This window comes from Saccostrea echinata, unplaced genomic scaffold, assembly GCF_033153115.1.
Source record: "Saccostrea echinata isolate AGI-Se365-2 ecotype Australia unplaced genomic scaffold, CSIRO_AGI_Sech_v1 ptg000030l, whole genome shotgun sequence".
Classification (NCBI taxonomy): Eukaryota; Metazoa; Mollusca; class Bivalvia; order Ostreida; family Ostreidae; genus Saccostrea; species Saccostrea echinata.
In genome coordinates, this window is record NW_026889779.1 from 28,039,472 (window position 1) to 28,061,465 (window position 21,994).

The 21,994-nt window shown below is 34.2% G+C and overlaps 1 protein-coding gene across 1 annotated transcript; it reads left to right on the forward strand.

Annotated features, from left to right (window-relative positions):
- The first annotated feature begins 338 nt into the window (after positions 1-338).
- LOC133196658 (CD2 antigen cytoplasmic tail-binding protein 2 homolog) lies at positions 339-5,332 on the forward strand. Its single transcript, XM_061332518.1, has 4 exons — positions 339-533; positions 2,780-2,901; positions 4,188-4,749; positions 5,027-5,332. The coding sequence occupies exons 1-4, from the start codon at positions 374-376 to the stop codon at positions 5,233-5,235; spliced, it is 1,053 nt and encodes a 350-aa protein (XP_061188502.1). The 5' UTR covers positions 339-373; the 3' UTR covers positions 5,236-5,332.
- The last annotated feature ends 16,662 nt before the right edge of the window (positions 5,333-21,994 follow it).

Here is a 21,994-nt window from a genome sequence, read left to right on the forward strand (position 1 = left end):
TATTCCATTTGGAATGCATGAAACATTATAATAAATATTGTGTAATTAATTGAAATGCTTATAAGGTCTCTTAAGACGATATTTGGATTTCTTTATTTGTTTCATTTTTTTTCGTTTTGTTTTTTTCTTGGCGAGAAGATTGACTCGAGCACAATTGTTTCGTATGCAAACAGATACTAAGTTTATGACTGAATATGGATTTATTCATATTGTTCCTAAATATTTCTATGTGTTCAAACGTCAAACATCAATAACTGTAATACTTACGAAAAGTAACTGCCTTCATCTTTTCACAATTTAAAGTATGCAGATATGGGACAAACTAATGTGCACCTGTTGCACCGTTTCCGGTTTTAACTTTCAAATCATCATCATGTCCAAGCGAAAGTCAGACGTAGAAAGCAGTATAAGTGATATTTATGAAACAAGCGACGAAAAGCAAAGTCGCTTCAAAGAAAAACATTCTTTAGATAGCGATGAAGAGGATGAAGGGGGTCAAGATTATGAAATTCTTCCAGAAGATGACATTGAAGGTATCCCCGTGTGCCCTTATTTCGATAGTTTATAACATGTGTCAATTCTATATTTCAAATAAACAAATATCCACAAAAATAATTTTTGCTGTAGAAACATCATTCAAGGGTTATCTTTTCTAGATAGCTATTCAACTTAATATGTTGCCGGTGCGACCGTTGGGGCGAGCGGAGATGGCTGTTCAGTTTAATTTTCATCCATTTCTTCAAACCGCACGTGTCATTTGGTACGTCGATCTAGACTCTGACGTCACATGACGTCGTATAAGTTGCATTACAAAATCAAAGCCTGAACAGTACTAGTTTTAATGATGAATGTTTTATCTACTGTTTTTTTCTGCAATATGATTATATCCATTAAATCAATGTGATTTTATTTTTTGTTGAACTTTTGATGCTACCGCGAGAACTTAGTTTGCGTTGAGATGCAATTTGCAAAGCATTATGGTTCCACACGTTACTGCAGAAAAAAATTCATTTCAATCAATGTTCAAAGTCCGAATTTTCTCTTCGCACAGGCGTTGCTTTAAGAGCATGCTGCGCTTGCTATTATTTGTATGTAATATGTTTTATGGGGCCACAGTTGGGGCGAGTGCAGTTGTATACCATAAAAAAACCCTTTACATAGCATACACTTTTGAACACTTCAAACCACACAAGACAGTCTAAACTCACGTCACATGATGTCCTATGTAAATTGCATTCCTTAACTGAGTCTAAATAAGCCTTTCGAAATTTTGTAAGTTTGTGTATTACTGGATACCTATATTCACTTTTAACTCATTTGGATACGCCTCATCAGACCACAAGAGACATTTGGAAAGTCTAGACTGTGATGTCACATGACATCATCTGTTAGCATAAAGAAGTCTGAAAAGAGTAACATTTTTAACGAAGAACATTTATTCTACTTCAGTTATCTATATATGCAATATACACATTAAATCAAGGTGATTTTATATTTTGGTGAACTTTTAATTGTTGTTACTGTGAGGATGCAGTTTGCAGAGAGATACAATCACATTTCATTGTGGATCTCGAAATAAATGCTGAAAAAAATTCATTTGGATCAATGATTCAATCTGTATAATGCAATTTTTCTCTTCACTCTTGCTTTGTTGTGAAAGCTGGCAGTGCAAGCAGCGCTTTACCATTTGCAATTCATTAAAAAGTGTCCCATAAAAACAACTGCACTGCAATAACCAAGTCATAATTTCTTTAGTTTCATAATTGATCGATATGCAAGGCCAAACAAAACAAATTTTTAATGTTGATATAAATAATGTTAAATTTGTTGCTATTAAACCTGAAATTAATTTCAACAAAGGTAGAATTAGCATTTGATTGGTTAAATGTCATTCTTAAATACAATGGATGCACATTGTACTACCTCATTGCACCCAAAACTGAATATATGTCATTTTGTATTAACAGGTAAGCATAAGGGAGGGCAGTTGGTATATATGGCTTATATTTAGATAACTAATATAAAGGATTGACCTAAACATTAAGATATTAAATGCAAGTCTCAAATTATGTCACTATTTTCTCTTTCAGATTTTAACAGATTCTTAGATTTTGATATTAAAAAAAAAATAATTGCATTAAACTCAAAATAAAATTGTCTTGGTATCTTTTTCCAAAAGCAGGATTGTGTAAGTTTCATCAGTGATTCTTCAATCTAGGCAGACAGTATCTTGTCAAATTATGTGTTGCAAGCTTATATTAGTAATATGAATCCAAGAATCTTTTTAAAAATGAGTTAAAGTAAATCGGACATTAGAAACTTTATGAAATAAGTCACTTACCTATATAAAATAAGTTGATTTGTTTGTCTGTTTAACATCCCTCGAGAATTTTTCACTCATATTGAGACACCACCACTTTCCAGTGGAGGGTTGCAAAGTTAGACCTGTACTCAGCACTCAGAGCAGTGAGGTCAGAGCAGTGAGGGAACTTTTTTGTGCCAGCACTTACTGCAACACAGGACCTCGGTTTATACTGTCTTATCCGAAGGACCAATTGCATGTAGGTGATGCAATTGCAAGTCTACTGTAGTACGATTTGTTTACAAAGATGAGTCTGTTCTCAGGCAAATGAAGGAGATATAAGCAAAATAATGAAACTGTTGAAAATTGGACCTTGTTAATATTAGGACCATAAAAATGTTAACTTTCCAGAAAAATAATCAGATCTAGCCATGTAACATGTTGATAGTTTTCTTTCATTTAACTCTCTTTTTTAAGGCCAGGAAGATGAAACAATAGATTCCTATGAAGGAATTAAAGTAACACCTTTCAACATGAAGGAAGAGTTGGAGGAAGGACATTTTGATAAGGATGGGATGTACATATTTGACAAAACAAAGGTAACATAAATATTAAAACAAGTGCAAAATAATGGACAGTATATTTATAATGTTTAGAGCTTGTTTATTGTTTTATTTGTTTATTTCTTTAAATTGACTAAAGTTTAATCCTGTCTGTTTAAGTATACCAGAAATCAGGTGCTTTAATAGAATCTCTATTAAAGTAGATGTTTGTAGACCTAGTAACAAAGATTTTTTCAACTGGCCTTTTATTTCTGATTCAGATGTCTAAAAATAATCCCATGTTTGTCTATCTGTCTGTAAACACTTCTAAATAATGCTTAGCGGTTGATTTTGGTATCTTGTACACTGAATACCATGGATATGTCAAACTGATTTGGAAGTCCCAACCCCTTATTATTTAAGCATTTTACCCTTGATATCTTGATTACTTGGATATCTCGAAGTTTTTTCTCAGTCCCATTGAGTTCAAGATAACAAGGTTTGACTGAATATATGATTTTGTAGTTATTAGGTGGACAAAGAGAAAATGCCTTAAGATTTTGGCAAACTGAATCAAAGGTTAAGGTTAAAACACCAGAATTACTGATTTCTGTCAGCACTTGTTTGTGATACAATACTCAATATGACTTTTTCATTTTCTATATACAAAGAGAATGTTTAAAGCTTTAGGGTCTTGTATAACTTTGTAAGTTATACTAGTTTATAATGAAGGAAGAAAATTTTAATCATTAACTAAATCCTGACATTTCTGTATAGTGATGCAATTACATGTGTAATATTAAAATCTCTCCAAGAGATCTTATCTGTCATTAAGGATTGACAGGGGTTTAACAGCAATATAAAAGAACCTTTTAATTTGAAGAGTAATATAGCTTTTGCAAATGTTAAGAATAGAGCAGTCTAACTAAAAGTAGGTCCTTTACGCTCCCGTTTTTGATATGTGCCGTTATAAAACTTGGAACCTTTATGCTCCCATATTTTGTTATGATGCTGTAAGACTTATAACAACATAACAAAATACGGGAGCGTAAAGGATCTAATTTTAATTAGATTGAGAAAAGGGATTATTTATCTGAATTACATAAATTATGTGACTGAATATATGACAACAAGCATCATAATCTAATAAATGATAAACTCTTAACATGAGGTTTTGTACATAGAATCTACTTTAAAATCATCTTTAATATTGAATTCTTTAATTGAATTCGACAAAATATACCACAAACAATTTTCAACTTTACATTTTTCTTTTCATAAAGTTGGTAGATGTTTTATTGCATATACATGTACTGACTATGATAGTCATTGATTTTTTTTAGGAAATTAAAGACAATTGGATTGATAATATTGACTGGGTCAAAATTAAAGAGAAAGAAAAGGAGGATGCCAATAAAATGGCTGATTCAGAGTCGGAGGATGAAGAGGATAATTTCAATGAGAAAGAAACATATACAGAAATATTGACCTATTTAAAGCCAGGTGAAACTATTGCAAAGGCACTCCGTAGATTGGGGGGTAACAAGGGGAAAATGCAATCTGCAAGTCAGAGGTGGAAAGCAAAAAAACAGAAAACACAGGAAGTGGATGGACAGTCCGAGGAAGACAAAAAGAAGTTTCTGAGGCTGACAGAACTAGCAGATAGAGTGCTGAGCTCAGGGAACATGGAGGTGTATGAAATGACATACGAAAAAGTGAACTTTTTGTTGAAAAAATATGAACCAACGAAAACTGAAATCCCAGAAGGCATAGACAATGATGATGCATTGGATATGTTTGCAGAAAATTTTGACAAAGAAACCAGTGAAAAAGATGGCAGTAAACAAAATGACACAGAGGAGTCAAAATCTGAACAGAAGGAAAGTAGCACTGAATCAAAATCAGGTATGTATATTTTATAGTTTTATATTAAAGTTTCCTAGATTTTGACTGCAGGAGATAAAATTCTTCCTCTGTTCATTTGTGGAAAATTTTGCCTCAATGAAAATTAATTTTCAAAAGAAATCTAAATATTGATTAAAATGCAAAGTATTTCAGCATTCCTTGCAGTGCAAAAGTGATAACAATTGAGGATGTCATTAAAAAAGTCCAACAAATGCATAATGAATGCTAAACATACAATCTGTGTGTAAATAAGACTATGTTGATTTTTTTCCCCCAGAAGATTCTGTCCTTACAACATCTGAGGTGATGTGGGAATATAAATGGAAAACGGAAGATGAGGAAATCCACGGTCCATTCACCAGCTCCCAGATGTTGAAGTGGACAGAGGAAGACTATTTTCCCGAGGGAGTTTTTGTCAGAAAAACCTCAAACAAGGAAGGGACTTTTTACAGCTCTAGGAGGATTGACTTTGAATTGTACACATGATTTTCACAACATTGTACATATATTGAGTCTCATTTTCTTCATATCATTTTACACATTATATGCTTGTATCAGTAAATATGCTTTCATTTGAAATCAGGCAAGTTTTTAGTTAAAAGAAGTCTTGGTCTCAGTTATATGGATGCCATCAATTTTCCCTCCATGTAAATTTGTATGGCAGCCATCCAATAACATTCCCTAGACTGTAGATGTAGACCAATTTTAGTGTGTTGGCATCATTATTTTCATACTAAACTAAATCACTGATAAAAAACAATGCATAGCTTAAAACCAGGTATGATATATATAAAAAAGAGAAACCAAAACTAAAAAAGAAGCAACTTGATAAACTGTGCATGCCCCTGAAGGCTGACCTAGCATGGTACACTATAATTATGTGTCAAAATCAAGTGTATACCTTACAAGTAAGTTAGTCTAACCTGTCATTATAACTCCCTAGTGAAGATAGAATTTCAAAATAAAATAGAGTTAACTTTCTTTTTCTCAATTCACCTTGAAATTACAGCATTACTTGTTCTTGTAAGAGAGCAACATTATTGATGTAGCTACCCAAGACCTGGCCAGGATCTTTGTTTCTAATCCAAGGGCACACTAGACAAATTAAATCACTGTTATACTTGCAGTTTGTTTGCTCTCAACAAGGATTTATCACCGACTGTACATTTTGTTAGCTTGATCAACAGAAATTTTGATCTGCTTGCAATCAATTATATACTGTGAAATTACTAATTTTCGTTTGGGTAGGTAGGTGTAATCTGCATTGATCAGAGCTGTCTGATGCTATTTGAACTAGCGTTTCTGTTGGTGTTTGTAGAAAGGAAATGGAATGCATGAGAGGTTGAAATTAAAAACTTCAATTTTGCAGTACTCAAACATGAAAGCCCTAACTCCAGCCCTTCATAAGTTATGGCCAAGGTTAAGGTTTTTGAAATGTGGGTCAAACTCCAAGGTCAAGGGTCAAAATTGATGGTTCCTTAAGGGAAGGCCTTCTCACAAGATATACACGTGAAATATGAAAGCCGTTGCAACAACTGTTCAAAAGTTATGGTCGAGGTTAAAGTATTTTCAAAAGTAGGCCAGGCTCTAAGGTCAAAGGGTCAAAATGGTTGGTATCCAAGGGAAGGTCTTGTCACAAGGAATACACATGTGAAATGTGAAAATCCTAGCACTGACCGTTTAAATGTTATTGCCAAGGTTAAAGTTTTTTTTAAAGTAGGTCAAACTCCGAGGTCAAAAGGCAAAAAAAAAAAAAAAAAAAAAAAAAAAAAATTATACCCCTGGAAAGGTGTTATCAAGAGGAATACACATATGAAATAAGTCCTAGCACCAAACGTTCAAAAGTTATGGCCAAGGTTAAGTTTAGTAAAATTTTGCAAAATTGGGTCAAACTACAAAGTCAAGTGGTCAAATATGTCTGTACCCAAAGAAAGGACTTGCCACAAGGAATACAGATGCATGTGAAATACGAAAGCCATAACTCCAACCAATCAAAAGTTATGGGCAAAGACAAAAAGACAAACATTTATTTGATTTTCAACAAGGGTGTCGGCACTTACATCCAGGAAAAATGTTCAAAGACAACGAGGTATTGATGGAACAAAAATCACTTGTTTACTTTAGTGGGGAATATACATACAAATAAAGTGTTCAATCTTTTAATCTTGGGCTAATAACACCTTAAAAATGCTTGAATTGATTAAAAATTAAGTAATACACTATAGATTTCTATTTAGTTTACTTTTAATCAAAAGACAGATTACTTTAACTGCATAAAAATACCATAGAATCGGGAACTCTTCAGTGTGCAGTGTATGTGGGGTTCTTAAATCAGTCGGAACATAACATATACTTCTCAATGAAATGGCTCACTTATGAAAAAAAATATTTGGTTAATTTCGTTAATCCTTTTGGTTCTTACATCGACCTCATTTCGTTCAGTTGGGGGTGTGGGGTTGCAATTTAATATTTTTGTATACGGGGCAGTAACTCAAACTTAACAAGAGGCCCATGGGCCACATCGCTCACCTGAGCACATTGGCTAGGCAAAAGCACAAATCAGTTCAGTATTGAAAAGATTACCCTGAGGATGCTTCCATATCAATATGACTAAATATAGCTTTCCTGTTCTTGAGAAGAAATATTTTTTCTATATGTTCTTATGTAAAACTTTCTATCCCCAAATGGGCCCCACCCAACCCCTGGGGGTCATCATTTGAACAAAATGACTAATCATGGTTTGCAGTTCTTCAGAAGAAGAAATTTTCCTATATATTTCTATTTAAGACTTTGATCCTCCATTGTGGCCCCATCCTACCCACGGGGGTCATGATTTGAACAAAATAGAATCTACACTAACCTGAGGATGCTTCCACATAAATATGATCAATCAGGGCTTTGCTGTTCCTGAGAAGAAGATTTTTAAATTTTTTGCTATACATTTCTATGTAAAACTTTGATCCTCCATTGTGGCCCCGCCCTACCCCCGGGGGTCATGATTTGAACAAACTTGAATCTACACTACCTGAGGATGCTTCCATATAAATATGACTCATCATGACTTTGTTGTTCTTGAGAAGAAGATTTTTAAAGATTTTTTCCTATATATTTCTATGTAAAACTTTGATCCTCCATTGTGGCCCCGTCCTACCTCCGGGGGTCATGGTTTGAACAAACTTGAATCTATACTACCTGAGGATGCTTCCAAATAAATATGACTCATCATGGCTTTGCTGTTCTTGAGAAGAAGATTTTTAAAGATTTTTCCTATATATTTCTATGTAAAACTTTGAACCTCCATTGTGGCCCCGCCCTATCCCCGGGGATCATGATTTTAACAAATTAGAATCTTCACTACCTGAAGATGCTTCCATATAGATATGACTCATCATGACTTTACTGTTCTTGAGAAGAAGATTTTTAAAGATTTTTCCTATATATTTCTATGTAAAACTTTGATCCTCCATTGTGGCCCCACCCTACCCCTGGGGGTCATGGTTTGAACAAACTTGAATCTATACTACCTGAGGATGCTTCCATATAAATATGACTCATCATGGCTTTGTTGTTCTTGAGAAGAAAATTTTTAAAGATTTTTCCTTTATATTTCTATGTAAAACTTTGATCCTCCATTGTGGCCCCGTCCTACCCCCGGGGGTCATGATTTTAACAAATTTGAATCTACACTACCTGAAGATGCTTCCAAATAAATATGACTCGTCATGGCTTTGCTGTTCTTGAGAAGAAGATTTTTAAAGATTTTCCTATATATTTCTGTGTAAAACTTTGATCCTCCATTGTGGCCCCGCCCTAGCCCCGGGGGTCATGATTTGAATAAATTTGAATCTACACTACCTGAGGATGCTTCCACATGAGTTTCATCTTTCCTGGCCCTATGGTTCTTGAGAAGAAGATTTTTAAATGATGCCATTATTTTTTCACTAATTTCTAATTATCTCCCCTTGAAAGAGGGCGTGGCCCTTCATTTGAACAAACTTGAATCCCCTTTACCCAAGGATACTTTGTGGCAAGTTTGGTTGAAATTGGCCCAGTGGTTTTTGAGAAGAAGTCGAAAATGTGAAAAGTTTACAGACAGACAGACAGACGGACGCCGGACAAAATGTGATCAGAAAAGCTCACTTGAGCTTTCAGCTCAGGTGAGCTAATAAAAACGGAATAAAATATCAGCTAACAGAAATTTGGCATGGCAGGACTTCACGTATTTTCGATAAGTTACCGAGTCTTTTAAAAAATCTCCGAAAGTTTGGGGGATTACACCATCCAAATGTCAGGTGTCTGTGCTCCATCTAATCCTGGTAGATGTCTTCTTGATGTTTTGGGACTTTTTAAACAATTGTTATTTCTGTATTTCTATCCAAGATAAAATATAAATAGAACTGGCAAAACTGAGGAAGAAAACAATTATTTCATTACAAATTTGTTCCTACAGAAAGTACAATCATTATTAAATATTCTGTGAATGGAATTCTAAATTTTAAATATATATAAAAAAGTTTAGTTTATGAAAATTTAGTAAAGTTAGTAAATCCCTGGGGACTCGATCGTAGAATAGGTTTATGTTAATCCGAAATCTTGATGATAGAGACAGGCTTGTCATATGTTCATATACGGATGGAATGCTTTGATACTTTTTCGCTCATTGGGTTTCAATAGTAATGGACGTCCTCAACTGAAGATATATATTAAAAAGAGATAGCGTACACACTTAATACACGAGACAAAACAGTCTTAAATAATATCATTGTCTAGAATAAATATTTCATTTGTTTATTTTCCGAAAACCTTTTACTGCCGACTTGTCTGTGTCAGGTTTCATTTACAATTCAGTCCATTGGCCCAGCGTCAGAATAATGTAGAATGTAGAGGCCAGGCATTTAGACTGAACAACTTTGTGCATGTTATGATATTAATAATCGTCCATTTATATGACTTGTTTTATCATGATATGGTGATTTGACAATTTAAAACCATTAAGTGCAGCTGACATGGGCTTCTGTGATTGATAGTTTAAAAACCGAAAATCCTTTGGTCAACACTTAAAATATTTACTGTAAATTAAATCACGTCTCTTTCTTTTTAACCAATAGCTTCAGATATCCCATTGGCGTGTTATTCCCGGGTCAAACTCGCAGCACAATGTTGACTTTCCTGCTTGAAAAGTTCGACCTTGTCACTCTCAAAATCGACAAAAAATACAGAAATGGGACACGAAAACTGTTATCAACTGGAACACTTTAACAGTTTAATTAAAACTCTATCAAAAGAACTTGAAATAAATCTGTTTCTTATTCTAAACGCTTCCTTTGTCCTCTCGTTCTTTGAAGTACCACATCAAATTGAATTTCATGTATAAGGAAAAATAGAAAAAAAAATATATGCTGGAATTTAACTTTGTCAATTATTTTGGTGACTAGACGTTCTTTTTTCATTAATGCTCAATGCATCTAGATGAACATAAATAACGAGTATAATATGTACAATTCTCAAGGTCATCATGTACATATAGTTTTTGCTCGTGTTTTATTTCGTTGTTTCCTCCAGTTTTATTATTATTTTTTTTAATTTCCACAGTTTAATTCCACCCTTTGTTAGATGTCCATTATTATTCAGCTGCAACAAGAAAATGTGCACATTAAGGGACAAAAACTGGTAACCCAAGTCAGGGAGATTCATCACCCCGTCTGTTACACAGCCAATGTTACGGTGAAAAGTCTCCGGTATCATCTTGTTCCAAAAACATAAATTTTGATTGGCTTTCAAAGCTCGTCAAATTACGGCGGCAGGAGTTTATAATACTGCGCTACATTAGATCACCTTCTCCCCGGTAGACAAAATGAGTGTTGACGATGTTTTTACGGCCCAATTCACTGGTATTTTTATGTTCTCTTACTTGTTTTTGAGACCGTTTTTCATACAAATTTTGATGGCAATATGTTGGCCCATTTGAAAATAAAACTCCATGAAAATGACATGGTAACGGTTTTTTAAATACAATTTATGTTTTCATACAACAAAGGATTCAAAGAGTCTCAAAGAAAACATTGAATGCCCAGGAGATTTTATACCCAATAAGGTTATGTGTTTTTTATTTTATTTCAAACTGATCTGTCGGAAAAACTAGTATGGGAAAACAGCCTTAATTAACTTAAGTACACTAACTTACATCGATCTTACCCTTTTAGTTTCACTTTGAACACTTAAAGAATTTAAAGAGTACTTTTTTATTTCCCACACTTTATTTCTTTGATGACAAGGTGGCAGTTTTATATATCTTACTTACACAACAGTATGTAACGCACAGATGTGTAATTACCGAGAGACAATGAATGCACTTTATGGTTTAAGAGTCAAACACTTCCACTCGAAGCAAACTGAGATTTCGTCGAATTATTTATTATTGCTTTTCAATCGTTAAAAAGACATAAAATCGGCTTATTTGGGTCAACATTAGTAGGTTACAAACAACAAACGACCGATTTTAACTGTTCAATTGGACTGAATGAGCACCGATAATAAAACATCGAATGCACCTATTCTGCATCAGACATTAATAACAGAGAAAGAAAACACGGATAGCTACTTCATCTCACAGTCTCTCACTGGGCTGTGCTAAATCTCCAAGTTCACGGCATTTGGCTTCACACTGGGTGACCCTGTCTTATTGTAATTAATTTTTACGCTGTATAAAATCTTCTTTTATTTGTTCCTACAACTGTTACCAATTAATGTCTTTTAGTACACACGAAAGTCGAAAGGCAATTCTTTTTATTTTAAGATTGCAAATGTTTTATTCCACTCTGCAGGCCATGGATTTGTTCATGAAAATATAATTTGATTAAACATAAGTTTTTTTTGGTTTTGATAGCATTTCATAGTTGGATATGATTGTCAACATGGAGGAAGGTAGTAAAAAACCAAAACACCCCCCCCCCCAAAAAAAAAAACAAGAACAAAAAAAAAATTAACCAAAAAAAACCCCAAAAAAACAAACAAACAAACAAACAAAAAAACAAACAAACAAAAAACTTCTGGAGCTCTTAATAAGCATAGACTCAATTAACTGAAGACATTATCAATTCATTTGACACGTGCAGCAATTCACTGATATCTTCAATTCCGAATTATACGCGCATTAATTTAATCGTTCATAGCATTCAGTAATTTGGTGCATTGATGCGAGCAATAATTGCTTATTCAAATGAATTGAAGATATCAACAATGGAATTGATTAAGTTGAATAGAGAAATAAATTCAATAAATGCGCTCGATAACTTATATTATCATTGCTTTCTTCAACTGAATTTCTGATGTCATTAATTTAATAAATGTGTACAATAATTCTTTTAAAAAGAGCAGTTGTTTAAAAAAACGCGGTCAGGTTTATATAAAGCAGTGTAATTAGTAATATCTTCAATTCAACATATCCAAACTAACAACAAATCTTTATCATAAACGCGATGACTGTTCTATCATCAACTTTCCTTATTTATGATCAATATACTTGTATCACCTGCATATGGAGTTTATATCTCCCAGTTGATTCGATGCGCAAGAGCATGTGCTAAATACGAACATTTCTAAAACGAGGCAAGTTATTGACAAATAAGTTGATGATTCAAGATATCAACAGTCTCGTTTAAAGTCAACATTTCGCAAATTCTTTGTTCGATACAATAACTTTGTTAACAAATACAGTCTATCGTTAAGTCGAATGTTGACTGACGTTTTTCATACAAATGTTAGCAATTTCTAAAACAAGGCAAGCTTTTGACAAATAAGTTGATGATTCAAGATATATACAGTCTCATTTAAAGTCAACATTTTGGAAATTTTTTGGTCGATACAATAATTTTGTTAGCAAATACAATCTATTGTTAAGTCGAATGTTGACTGACGTTTTTCATACAAATTGTTATGCCATTATTTTCACACTAAATTTTCTACTGATTGTTCCATTTGCCCGATCATGACATGGAGCACACGGCCGGTGTGACCCAATCGACAGGGGATGCCTACTCCTCCTGGCACCTGGTCCCACCTCTGATGTTTTTCGAGGTTCGTGTTTGCTCTGCTCCCAATTTGTATTGTTGCAATGGACATTTGAGCTTTTATTCAGAAGTTGCTCTCATTCAAAGAACTGTTGAATGCATTAATTCTTGTCAGAAAGTCTAAACTTTTTATACTATTTGAATTAGAAATATCTTTGTGTATCTTTATTATTTTTACTGTGTAATTCAATGTCTATTTTTTTCAATAGCTTTTTAAATGGATATTGACTTGAGTTACTAAAAATAACAGGGAAAATATAAAGATTAGTTTATAATGGTAAAAATTGTTTAGAACTTACAATCACTGATATAATGAATTTGTTGGTATCTTATTTGTTCTAAAGACTACAAAAATGTAGGCCCTTGATTCAGTCAATCCTTAGATATATCGACTACAAGAAAAGCATATAGACTGAGCACGAAAAGCATGATTTCTGTGAGTCGATATATCTCATAAAAGAGCTACAATTATACATAATAAAGAGATCAACACATAGTTTATATCTAGTTCTACATAATTTTTTGCGATTTTTTCAATATCGATTTTTTCTTCAATTTTTAATTGAATTAATCAAATCAATTACTGTATTGCACCCACCAATTCAATTGATGCGCGCATTTATTCACTTGATCCGCTCTTTAGTTGAAAACAAAACTTGATTTGATGGGCGCATTTATTCAATTATTGCGCACAATTTTTTAATGAATGATATCTTTAATTAAAAGAGTTTTCATGCATGTTAATTTGGCACTCCTTGATAACTTGGGCTAACATCCATTTATGTACACAAAAATATAGTCAAATGTGAAACCTCTTCTATACGAACTATAATGGGTTATAAGCAATGAATACGTACAAATTATATGTGTAAACCTTTTTCTCATTTTGCAGCAAAGTCTCCAGACGTTAACGTAGTTGGTTTCAGGAAATGTTTAACCTTGACTGGGTGTTCTGTATTTGTAGGCGTTGTGGTCTAGTGAAACTATATATTACCAATATATTGATAACTATCAAGCACGCATCTTCATAGACCATTCCTCATTCACAACTAGCTGTATCTAAGCCATAAATTTCAACCAGATCAAAGAAAACTCGTTTGTTAATAGGTAAAAACATACCGGGACTATTGAGTAAGCCATGTATAACGATGGAGAGGTGAATATTCTGTATATCGAAGGCTTTTATCTAATATTTTCCCTGATTTTATCTTGTAAACCATTAAAAGAAAATTGGGTAGCGAGGAATAACAGAGAGTCTCCCATCTGATAAGAAATAAATATCCTTTAATATATCATCGTGTTGCTCTTAGCTATTTAGACTCTGCAATCTTGCTGAAAACTGCTAACAGAAAAGTATATTACAGTAGGTCACCAAACTCCCCTCTTTTATTTAACGTATGAAATTGCTGATGGTAGACATGCAATTTTTCTGAAAACAAACATTTCTCATTCAAGAGGTTGAAAAATTACTTCGGCACTTGAAAATCAATTACATGTACTCAGTACATGTATATGAACTATTCTGTTAATTAAGAAATAAATCTGGCTACAAATTGAATAAAAATCAGTCAACTTAACATTGATTTTTCAATGGCTTTTTCAGCATATTCAGAACCTGTTCAGTTGTATACCTTCCACTAAATAAGTAATCAGTATGAATTTAAACCTTTTTGGGGAAAAATGATTTTAATTTAAAAAGGACAACTAGTCGTAATACAGAGGTAAGCATACAGAAACGTGTACTGTTCATTTTCAAAACAATATCGATCCGTCAACTTACACAAAATAGCATTCAACTTGCAACATTTGAGTACCTCAACGCGTTCTTTCAATAAACATAAATATCTCAACGTATTCGTTCAACGAACATCAATATCTCAATGTGTTCACATAGAAGCAAAATTCTCTTTAGATAATTGATTCTATACCGAAGCTAGAGAGTTCGGTCAGTTTGTTTCATTAATTTATTATTGCAATAGCGATACCATATGCGTTACAATATTATTTATTTGATTCATCACGCAGGGATTTCTTTAAAAGCAGTATAAACAAGTATACCAAATAAAGAAACCTCATCACTCCCAGAACAGTGAACTCAGTTAAACCTTCATTTGTTGTGTGTGCAGTTTTGTGCAGTGCTTTGATCATACACTGGTCATACATGTCCTAACCCCTTAAAATATGGAGACTTGAATGACAATCAAAACTAGTCAACTTCAGGCAAACCTTCTTCCTGACTGTATCTTTCTTGTGCAATTTAGGCAGTACATAATTCTCTTTAAACGCTTTAAAAGATTGAAAACGCTTTAAAAGATTGAAAACTGACACATTTACACTTTATAAGAAGGACGGTTCTGTGAAGTTTGAGGAATTATAGTTTTTTTTAATCTAGGCCAGTCAAGTGTCCTTTGTAATCTTATATCAGATCGGCGGTGTGGCGCTGGACACTTGATACTACTTTAACATTATAGAAAATGAAATTTTTGGATCATCGGCCTTGTTGGTCGAGAAAATGAAACCCTTGCTTTGGCATGGTTACAGACTTAAACACGAAACTGATTTAGAAGTAAGTGCTTATATTGCCATCCATAGATTATAATCCGAAATGCATTAGATATTTTTATGCCCCCGGATCGAAAGATCCCGGGGGTATATTGTTTTGTCCTGTCTGTCTGTTTGTCTGTTTAGCTGTTTGTCTGTCTGTCTGTTGTCAACTTTAACCTTGCCCATAACTTTTGATTGGTTGGAGCTATGACTTTTATATTTCACCTGTGTATTCCTTGTGACAAGACCTTTTGACCTTGACGTCTGACCCACTTTTGCAAAATTTTATGAGACTTTAACCTTGGCCATAACTTCTGAACAGTTGGTGCTTGGTGTTTCAAACTTCACATGTGTATTCTTTGTGACAAGGCCTTCCTTTGGATACCAACAACTTTGACCTTTTGACCTTGACCTTGGAGTATGACCTTCTTTTGAAAAACTTTAACCTTGGCCATAACTTTTGAACAGTTGGTGCTTGGGGTTTCAAACTTCACATGTGTATTCCTTGTGACAAGACCTTCCTCTGGATATCAACCTCTTTGACCTTTGACCTTTACCTAGGAGTTTGACCTACGTTTGAAAAACTTTAACCTTGGCCATAACTTTTGAATGGTTGGAGCTAGGGCTTTCATACTTCACGTATGTAATTCTTGTCACAAGACATTTTTTTTTCGATACCAACCACTTTGACCTTTTGACCTTGACCTAGGAGTTTGACCTACTTTTGAAAAACTTTAACCTTGGCCATAACTTTTGAATGGTTGAAGTTAGGGCTTTAATACTTCAAATATGTAATCCTTGTAACATCACCTTTCTTTGGATACCAACCAGTTTGACCCTTTGACCTTAACATAGGAGTTTGACCTACTTTTGAAAAACTTGGCCATAACTTTTGAATGGTTGGTGCTAGGGCTTTCATACTTTACATAAATGTTCCTTGTGACAAGACCTTCCTTTGGATATCATCAACTTTGACCTTGACCTTGACGTTTTACTTACTTTAAAATAATTTTAACCTTCGCCATAACTTTTGAACAGTTGCAGCTAGGGCTTTCAAATTTCACAGGTATATTCCTTGAGACAAGACCTTTCTTTGGGTACCAACATATCTTTTGGCCTGGATTTTGACTTGCATTTGAGAAACTTTAACCTTCGCCATAAGCTGCCATGTTTCACAAACACATATTGTTTCTTACTGTCAGTCTCCAAACAACCTTTCCAATATTTCAACCTTGAATTAAACCAAGTCATTTATTTAGGAAAACCCCCCAGAGATCATTTGCTCCTTTTTTCATCGATATTAACACCAGTATTTTGAGTATTTTAAGAAGACTGAAAAGTACATACATGTAGATATAGAAGTACGACAAGAATGTTAAGAAATCCCTAGTTCCGTTTATCCTGTTTATGTACCGCACACAGAGACTTCTTGTTTTTATTCACTAACCACAGTTTAAGATTTCCTATTCTGTTTAAGAATGAAGGTGGGTAAAGAAATAAAAAAACATGTAAATTCGCGTCTTCCACCTGTCAGAGTAAAAACCGCGAAGAAGTTTGATAAAACCTTGGGAAATGTGAACAAATGGTTTTGATAATTTGTCATAATTGATGGATCAATGAAATAAGTATTAATTTTTATATGTCATTGATGAATCACTGCAGGTGACATAGATTTACAATGTATTTTTATAGACTCTGATGTCTTAGTCAAGCGATGAAACACTGGAATACTGAAAAAAAAGGCACATGGGCCTTAACGGTCACCTGAGTATAATACAACAATTTAGAGGATCCATAGAAGTATAAAATAAACTATCACCATGCAGACTATTAACAAAACAATTAATAGTGCTTCTGTACTACTTTTAACCCTATATTGTGACCTCTCACATTGGCCTCTCTTGGTCTTTGAAGAACATTTATAATAAGTAATTTTTGTCTCATTTTTATATATCTGTTATTTACGAGTCTACCTGATAATTAAATTTATGAAAGTACTTTTTGTATTATACAATAAAAGTTTTTGCATAATTTCCTTATTCTATTAACCTTTCAAATAAATTACTTTCTGTGATTAATTATCAAAGGTGAATGGCAAAAGGGAATAACTTCCCTCAGTAGAATACAAATCAGTAGAGCCCTGACCAGCATCAGAACACTTGATGAAATGGTCCAGAATTTCATTATCAATAGAGCCCCCACTCCCCGAAACACCAGAACACCTGACCCTTGGACCACAAGTTTTAACTTTTTGTAAGAAGCACACATGCTCATCATAACTATGCACTTTATCTGCCCAACACCCATAGCAGAAATCAATGCATTTTTACTACATGTATATTATCAAGAGAGCCTCAAGGTATCAAGGTATGATCAAGGTAGCTCAGTCGGTAGAGCGCTTGCTCCGTGATCGGAATGTCGTGTGTTCGAATCACGACCGCGACTGACCTAAGTCGATAAAAAAATAGGTAGAACTGTTCCTTCGGCAAGCGCTCGGCACTTTGAAGTGAAAGTTGCGGTCCTTCGGATGAGACCTTAAAAACCGAGGCTCCGTGTCACGGTAGGCGTTGACACGATAAAGATCCCTCACTGCTCAATGGCCCTGAGTGCCGAATAAAGGTATGAATATGAAGCCCTTTACCTGTATATGGTGACGTCTCTATATGAGTGAAAAATTCTCGAACGGGACGTAACACAACATACAATCCATTAATCAATAGACCTTCACCATTACACCAGAACATCTGACCCAAGGGCATTGAAACTAACAATTCTGGATGAACCTCCCTTGCTCATCATGAATATACACTTACTAATAGTAGTTTCTTTGCTTAATAACCAGGAGCAGATAAAAATATTTTCGACGAAATTCTGCATTTTCACTATATAATCAATTGAGCACCCCCCCCCCATTTACACCATATCCCCCAACCCTGGGGTCATGAATATCTGAATTTTGGAAGTAGTATCATAGCTTATCATAACCATGCCATGCACTTAGTTTGTTTACATAATACGTGTACCTAGGAGCAGAGAAGAAGATTTTCAAAGAATTAATGCGTTTCACTATATGTAATCAATACAGCCTCGCCCTAACACCAGAACTCCTGACCAAGGGGCCATGAAATTCATAATTTTGGAAGAGACACCCTTGCTCATCATAACCATATACTTAGTTTGTTTACATAATACCAGGAGCAGAGAACATTTTCAAAGAATTAATGCATTTTGACTCTATAATCTATAGAGCCCTGTCCTAATACCAGAACCCCTGATCCAGAGGTCATGAAATTCACAATTTTGGAAGAGACACCCTTGCTCATCATAGCTATGCACTTAGTTAGTTTGTTTAATACCAAGGAGCAGAGAAGATATTAAAAGAAATAGAGCACTTTCACTATATGATCCATGTAGCCCCGCCCTAGCAACAGAACCCCTGATCCTGGGGCCATTAATTTCACAACTTTGGTAGAGGGCTCAATGCTTATTACAATCATGCCAACAGTTTGAATGCTTGATATACAGGAGTAAAGAAGAAGATTTCAAAAGACTGCATTAATTTTGATGGTTTTATCAACACCCCTCAGGCATCAGGGGGACAGGGATCATGAAATTCACAGTTTTTGTTTCCCCTCACCCATAGATGCTATACGCCAAAATTGGTTGAAACTGTTTCAGAGGTTCTAGAGAAGAAGCTAAAAATAAGGTTCAAATGTTAACGCTCGACGCACGATTGCAATAGGTCACCTGAGTAACTTAGATGACCCAAAAAGGATTACTTTGTCCATCAATTTACTTCCACCAAAAATACATGTTTTGTAAATAGGTTAGCACAATAAAAATTGCAAACAATTTTTTCCACATGATTCATATTTGCTGATTTTTTTTTTTTTTTTTTTTTCCAAGAGAAAATGGAACTTTTCGAAAGGTATGCTCTGTACTGTTAAGAGAGCAAAATCATCAAAATGAATTACACATGTAGTATAAGTATCTTTTGATGATGATGATTATTTAAGCATTTAACCTCTCTGGTATGAAAAAAAAACCGTTGTGCCATTCATTAACAGATTGTTTTCTTAAGAAACTTAATTAAAATTGAAAGGTCTGTATTAGATAAGAGTGAATAAAGCAACTCATACAGTACATCGGCCGTTTTCCTAAGCTGTGCCACGGGGAAAATTGACATTCGGCAGACTCTGGCCCAACCAGTACCTCGGAACGTAGTCTAACCACCCCCGTAAACGCCCGATCGGCAACTTGGGTGCGATCAGCAAATTAGATAAAAGCATGGAGTAAGTATCGTACGGGGTAAGTTTAAACAGTTTTGTATGTGCTGGAGTGTAACCAGCAGTAAATAAAACTATAAAATATTTAATTTGGGTGAATATCTACAATTATAGTTTCACCGAGAGTAGTTTTGTAAAATAGTTTATTTTTAAATCATACATAATTTTATTCACATGAAGTGTTCCAAATATCGAATTTCCATGCTTTGAAATAGTTTATTATTGTTATAATTTACTAACATTGAATGTTACATGTATTGTTATGTAACAATTCTTGGAAGTATGAACTAGAATTATTAGAATTAAAAACTGCATACGTTAAACATTATCATCAAAACAAATTTTACTAGAACATTTGACAACTGCGAGGGGATCGTCAGCGACATACATCGCATATGAAGCGAACGTGCAACAGGGAAATAGCGATCGTAAAACGCGTGAAAAAGAATAGGACGAATCAGAGTAAATTCTTTTCCAAGAGTGTTATTTCAATGTATAATTACTGCTGTTATTTCAATGTATAATTACTGCTGTTATTTCGATATAATTACTTCTAACGGTGAGAGGCAGATGCAACTGAGATTCAAATCGGTCGATTGCTAATAGCATTTAGCTGATCCCTCCCTCCGGATTCCATGAAATTAGCTAAGGTTTGCCAATTGTATGTCTTTTTTTAAATAAATGGTAAGAGCGACTTGAACTGAACGATGGAATCCGATCCATCTCGCCCGGACTATTTCCTCATTGCTATGGTGTCTTCAAAAGCGCAAATAATTAATAAGGAATACTACCGTGGCGCGCCAGCTAATCATTCCCAATCCCTGAGGTATTACTTTTTACATGTATCAGTCTTCCAGTTTTTCTGTCCAATTTGTAAAAGACCCTTTGAATTGATACGTTTACATGACATATTAAACAGGACGACTTTATACCCATAAACCCTGTGAAAGAATAGTATAATTCACATGAGTCCGACTACCGAGTATTTATAAAATGGAAGACACGATCTCTCAGACATTACATTACATTATTACGAGACATTACATTATAGAGTTTAACCTTAATCTAAGAAATTTCAAATATCTTATTGATAGCAAACTTTTTTTTATCCTATTAAAAATATGTCTTGGAATACGTTCCTTTTTCCTTGGCGTTCTCCAATAACAAACTGATTATCTTTCAAATAATACATGTATACGTTGTAACTACAGAATATAATATCGTCTACATTCAGGACTGAAGATTCGAATGCTACAGACATTTTTAAATTAATTTAGAATATAATTTTTGGTTTATTTTCTATTAATCAATATTGTTTTGGGACAGAGGAGAGGTGCTCATTGTTTTAATTGCTATAAAATCATAGCCCTCAAGGGTGGCTACAGCATTTAATCAAATATGAAAGCACACAAAATATACCGCTTTAGTAGTTTGCATACAAACTCACCAGATTCTGAATATAGTTTAGCATTGCCCGTACCTGTATAAAATTATGTTAAGATGTATCCAACTATTGATATCAATCGCATGCATCCAAAATGTTTAAAAGATGAACCCAATAGATATCTTCTATTTCTATCGGTAAACCTCCAGCGTCAAAATGCTGACTATCGGTGTACGTATAATAAAATCTTTGGTGTGTATAAAAATAGAATGGGTGGCTCTTTGAGGAGGCGAGCCCTAAGCAGTCAAGGCTCGGAGCCATTACAGTAGAAGGAGAAAGTATGGCATGTCAAACGTTGCAATATTCGATCTTTTCCATTTGTATTGTATAACTTTCCATTTGTATTGTATAATTTTTATTTGTATTGTATAATTTTCCATTTGGATTGTAAAATGTTTATTTGTATTCTATATTTTCCATTTGTGTTGTAAAAAAAATCATTTGTATTGTATAATTTATCATTTGTATTCTATATTTTCCATTTGCATTGTATAATTTCTTATTTGTATTGTATAATTTCTTATTTATATGCGATAATTTTTCATTTGTATTGTATCCGAGGATTGTTTATTTATTTCGTTACGAAGGATGTCATTGGTCATAAATTTAGTCTGTATAAAGGTCTCAGGTGCCCATCACAAACTTAGTCTGGTACCCTTCCCACAATTCCGATCGCGCACTCTCTACAAACACAAACTCGGCTCCTCTATTTCCGGTGCATGCTAAGGGACGACCATTTGATTCTCGGGGGGTGTCGAATCCGATTATTTATTTTCATTCTCTCGCAGGAGAGAATATTTATTTCCAATATGACCAGAGACAAGGAGAAAAACAAAAAGAAGAAAATCTGCCCAAACCCGAAAACTCAGTTTTTTAGGGGTGGGGGTAGTTACCACCACTCA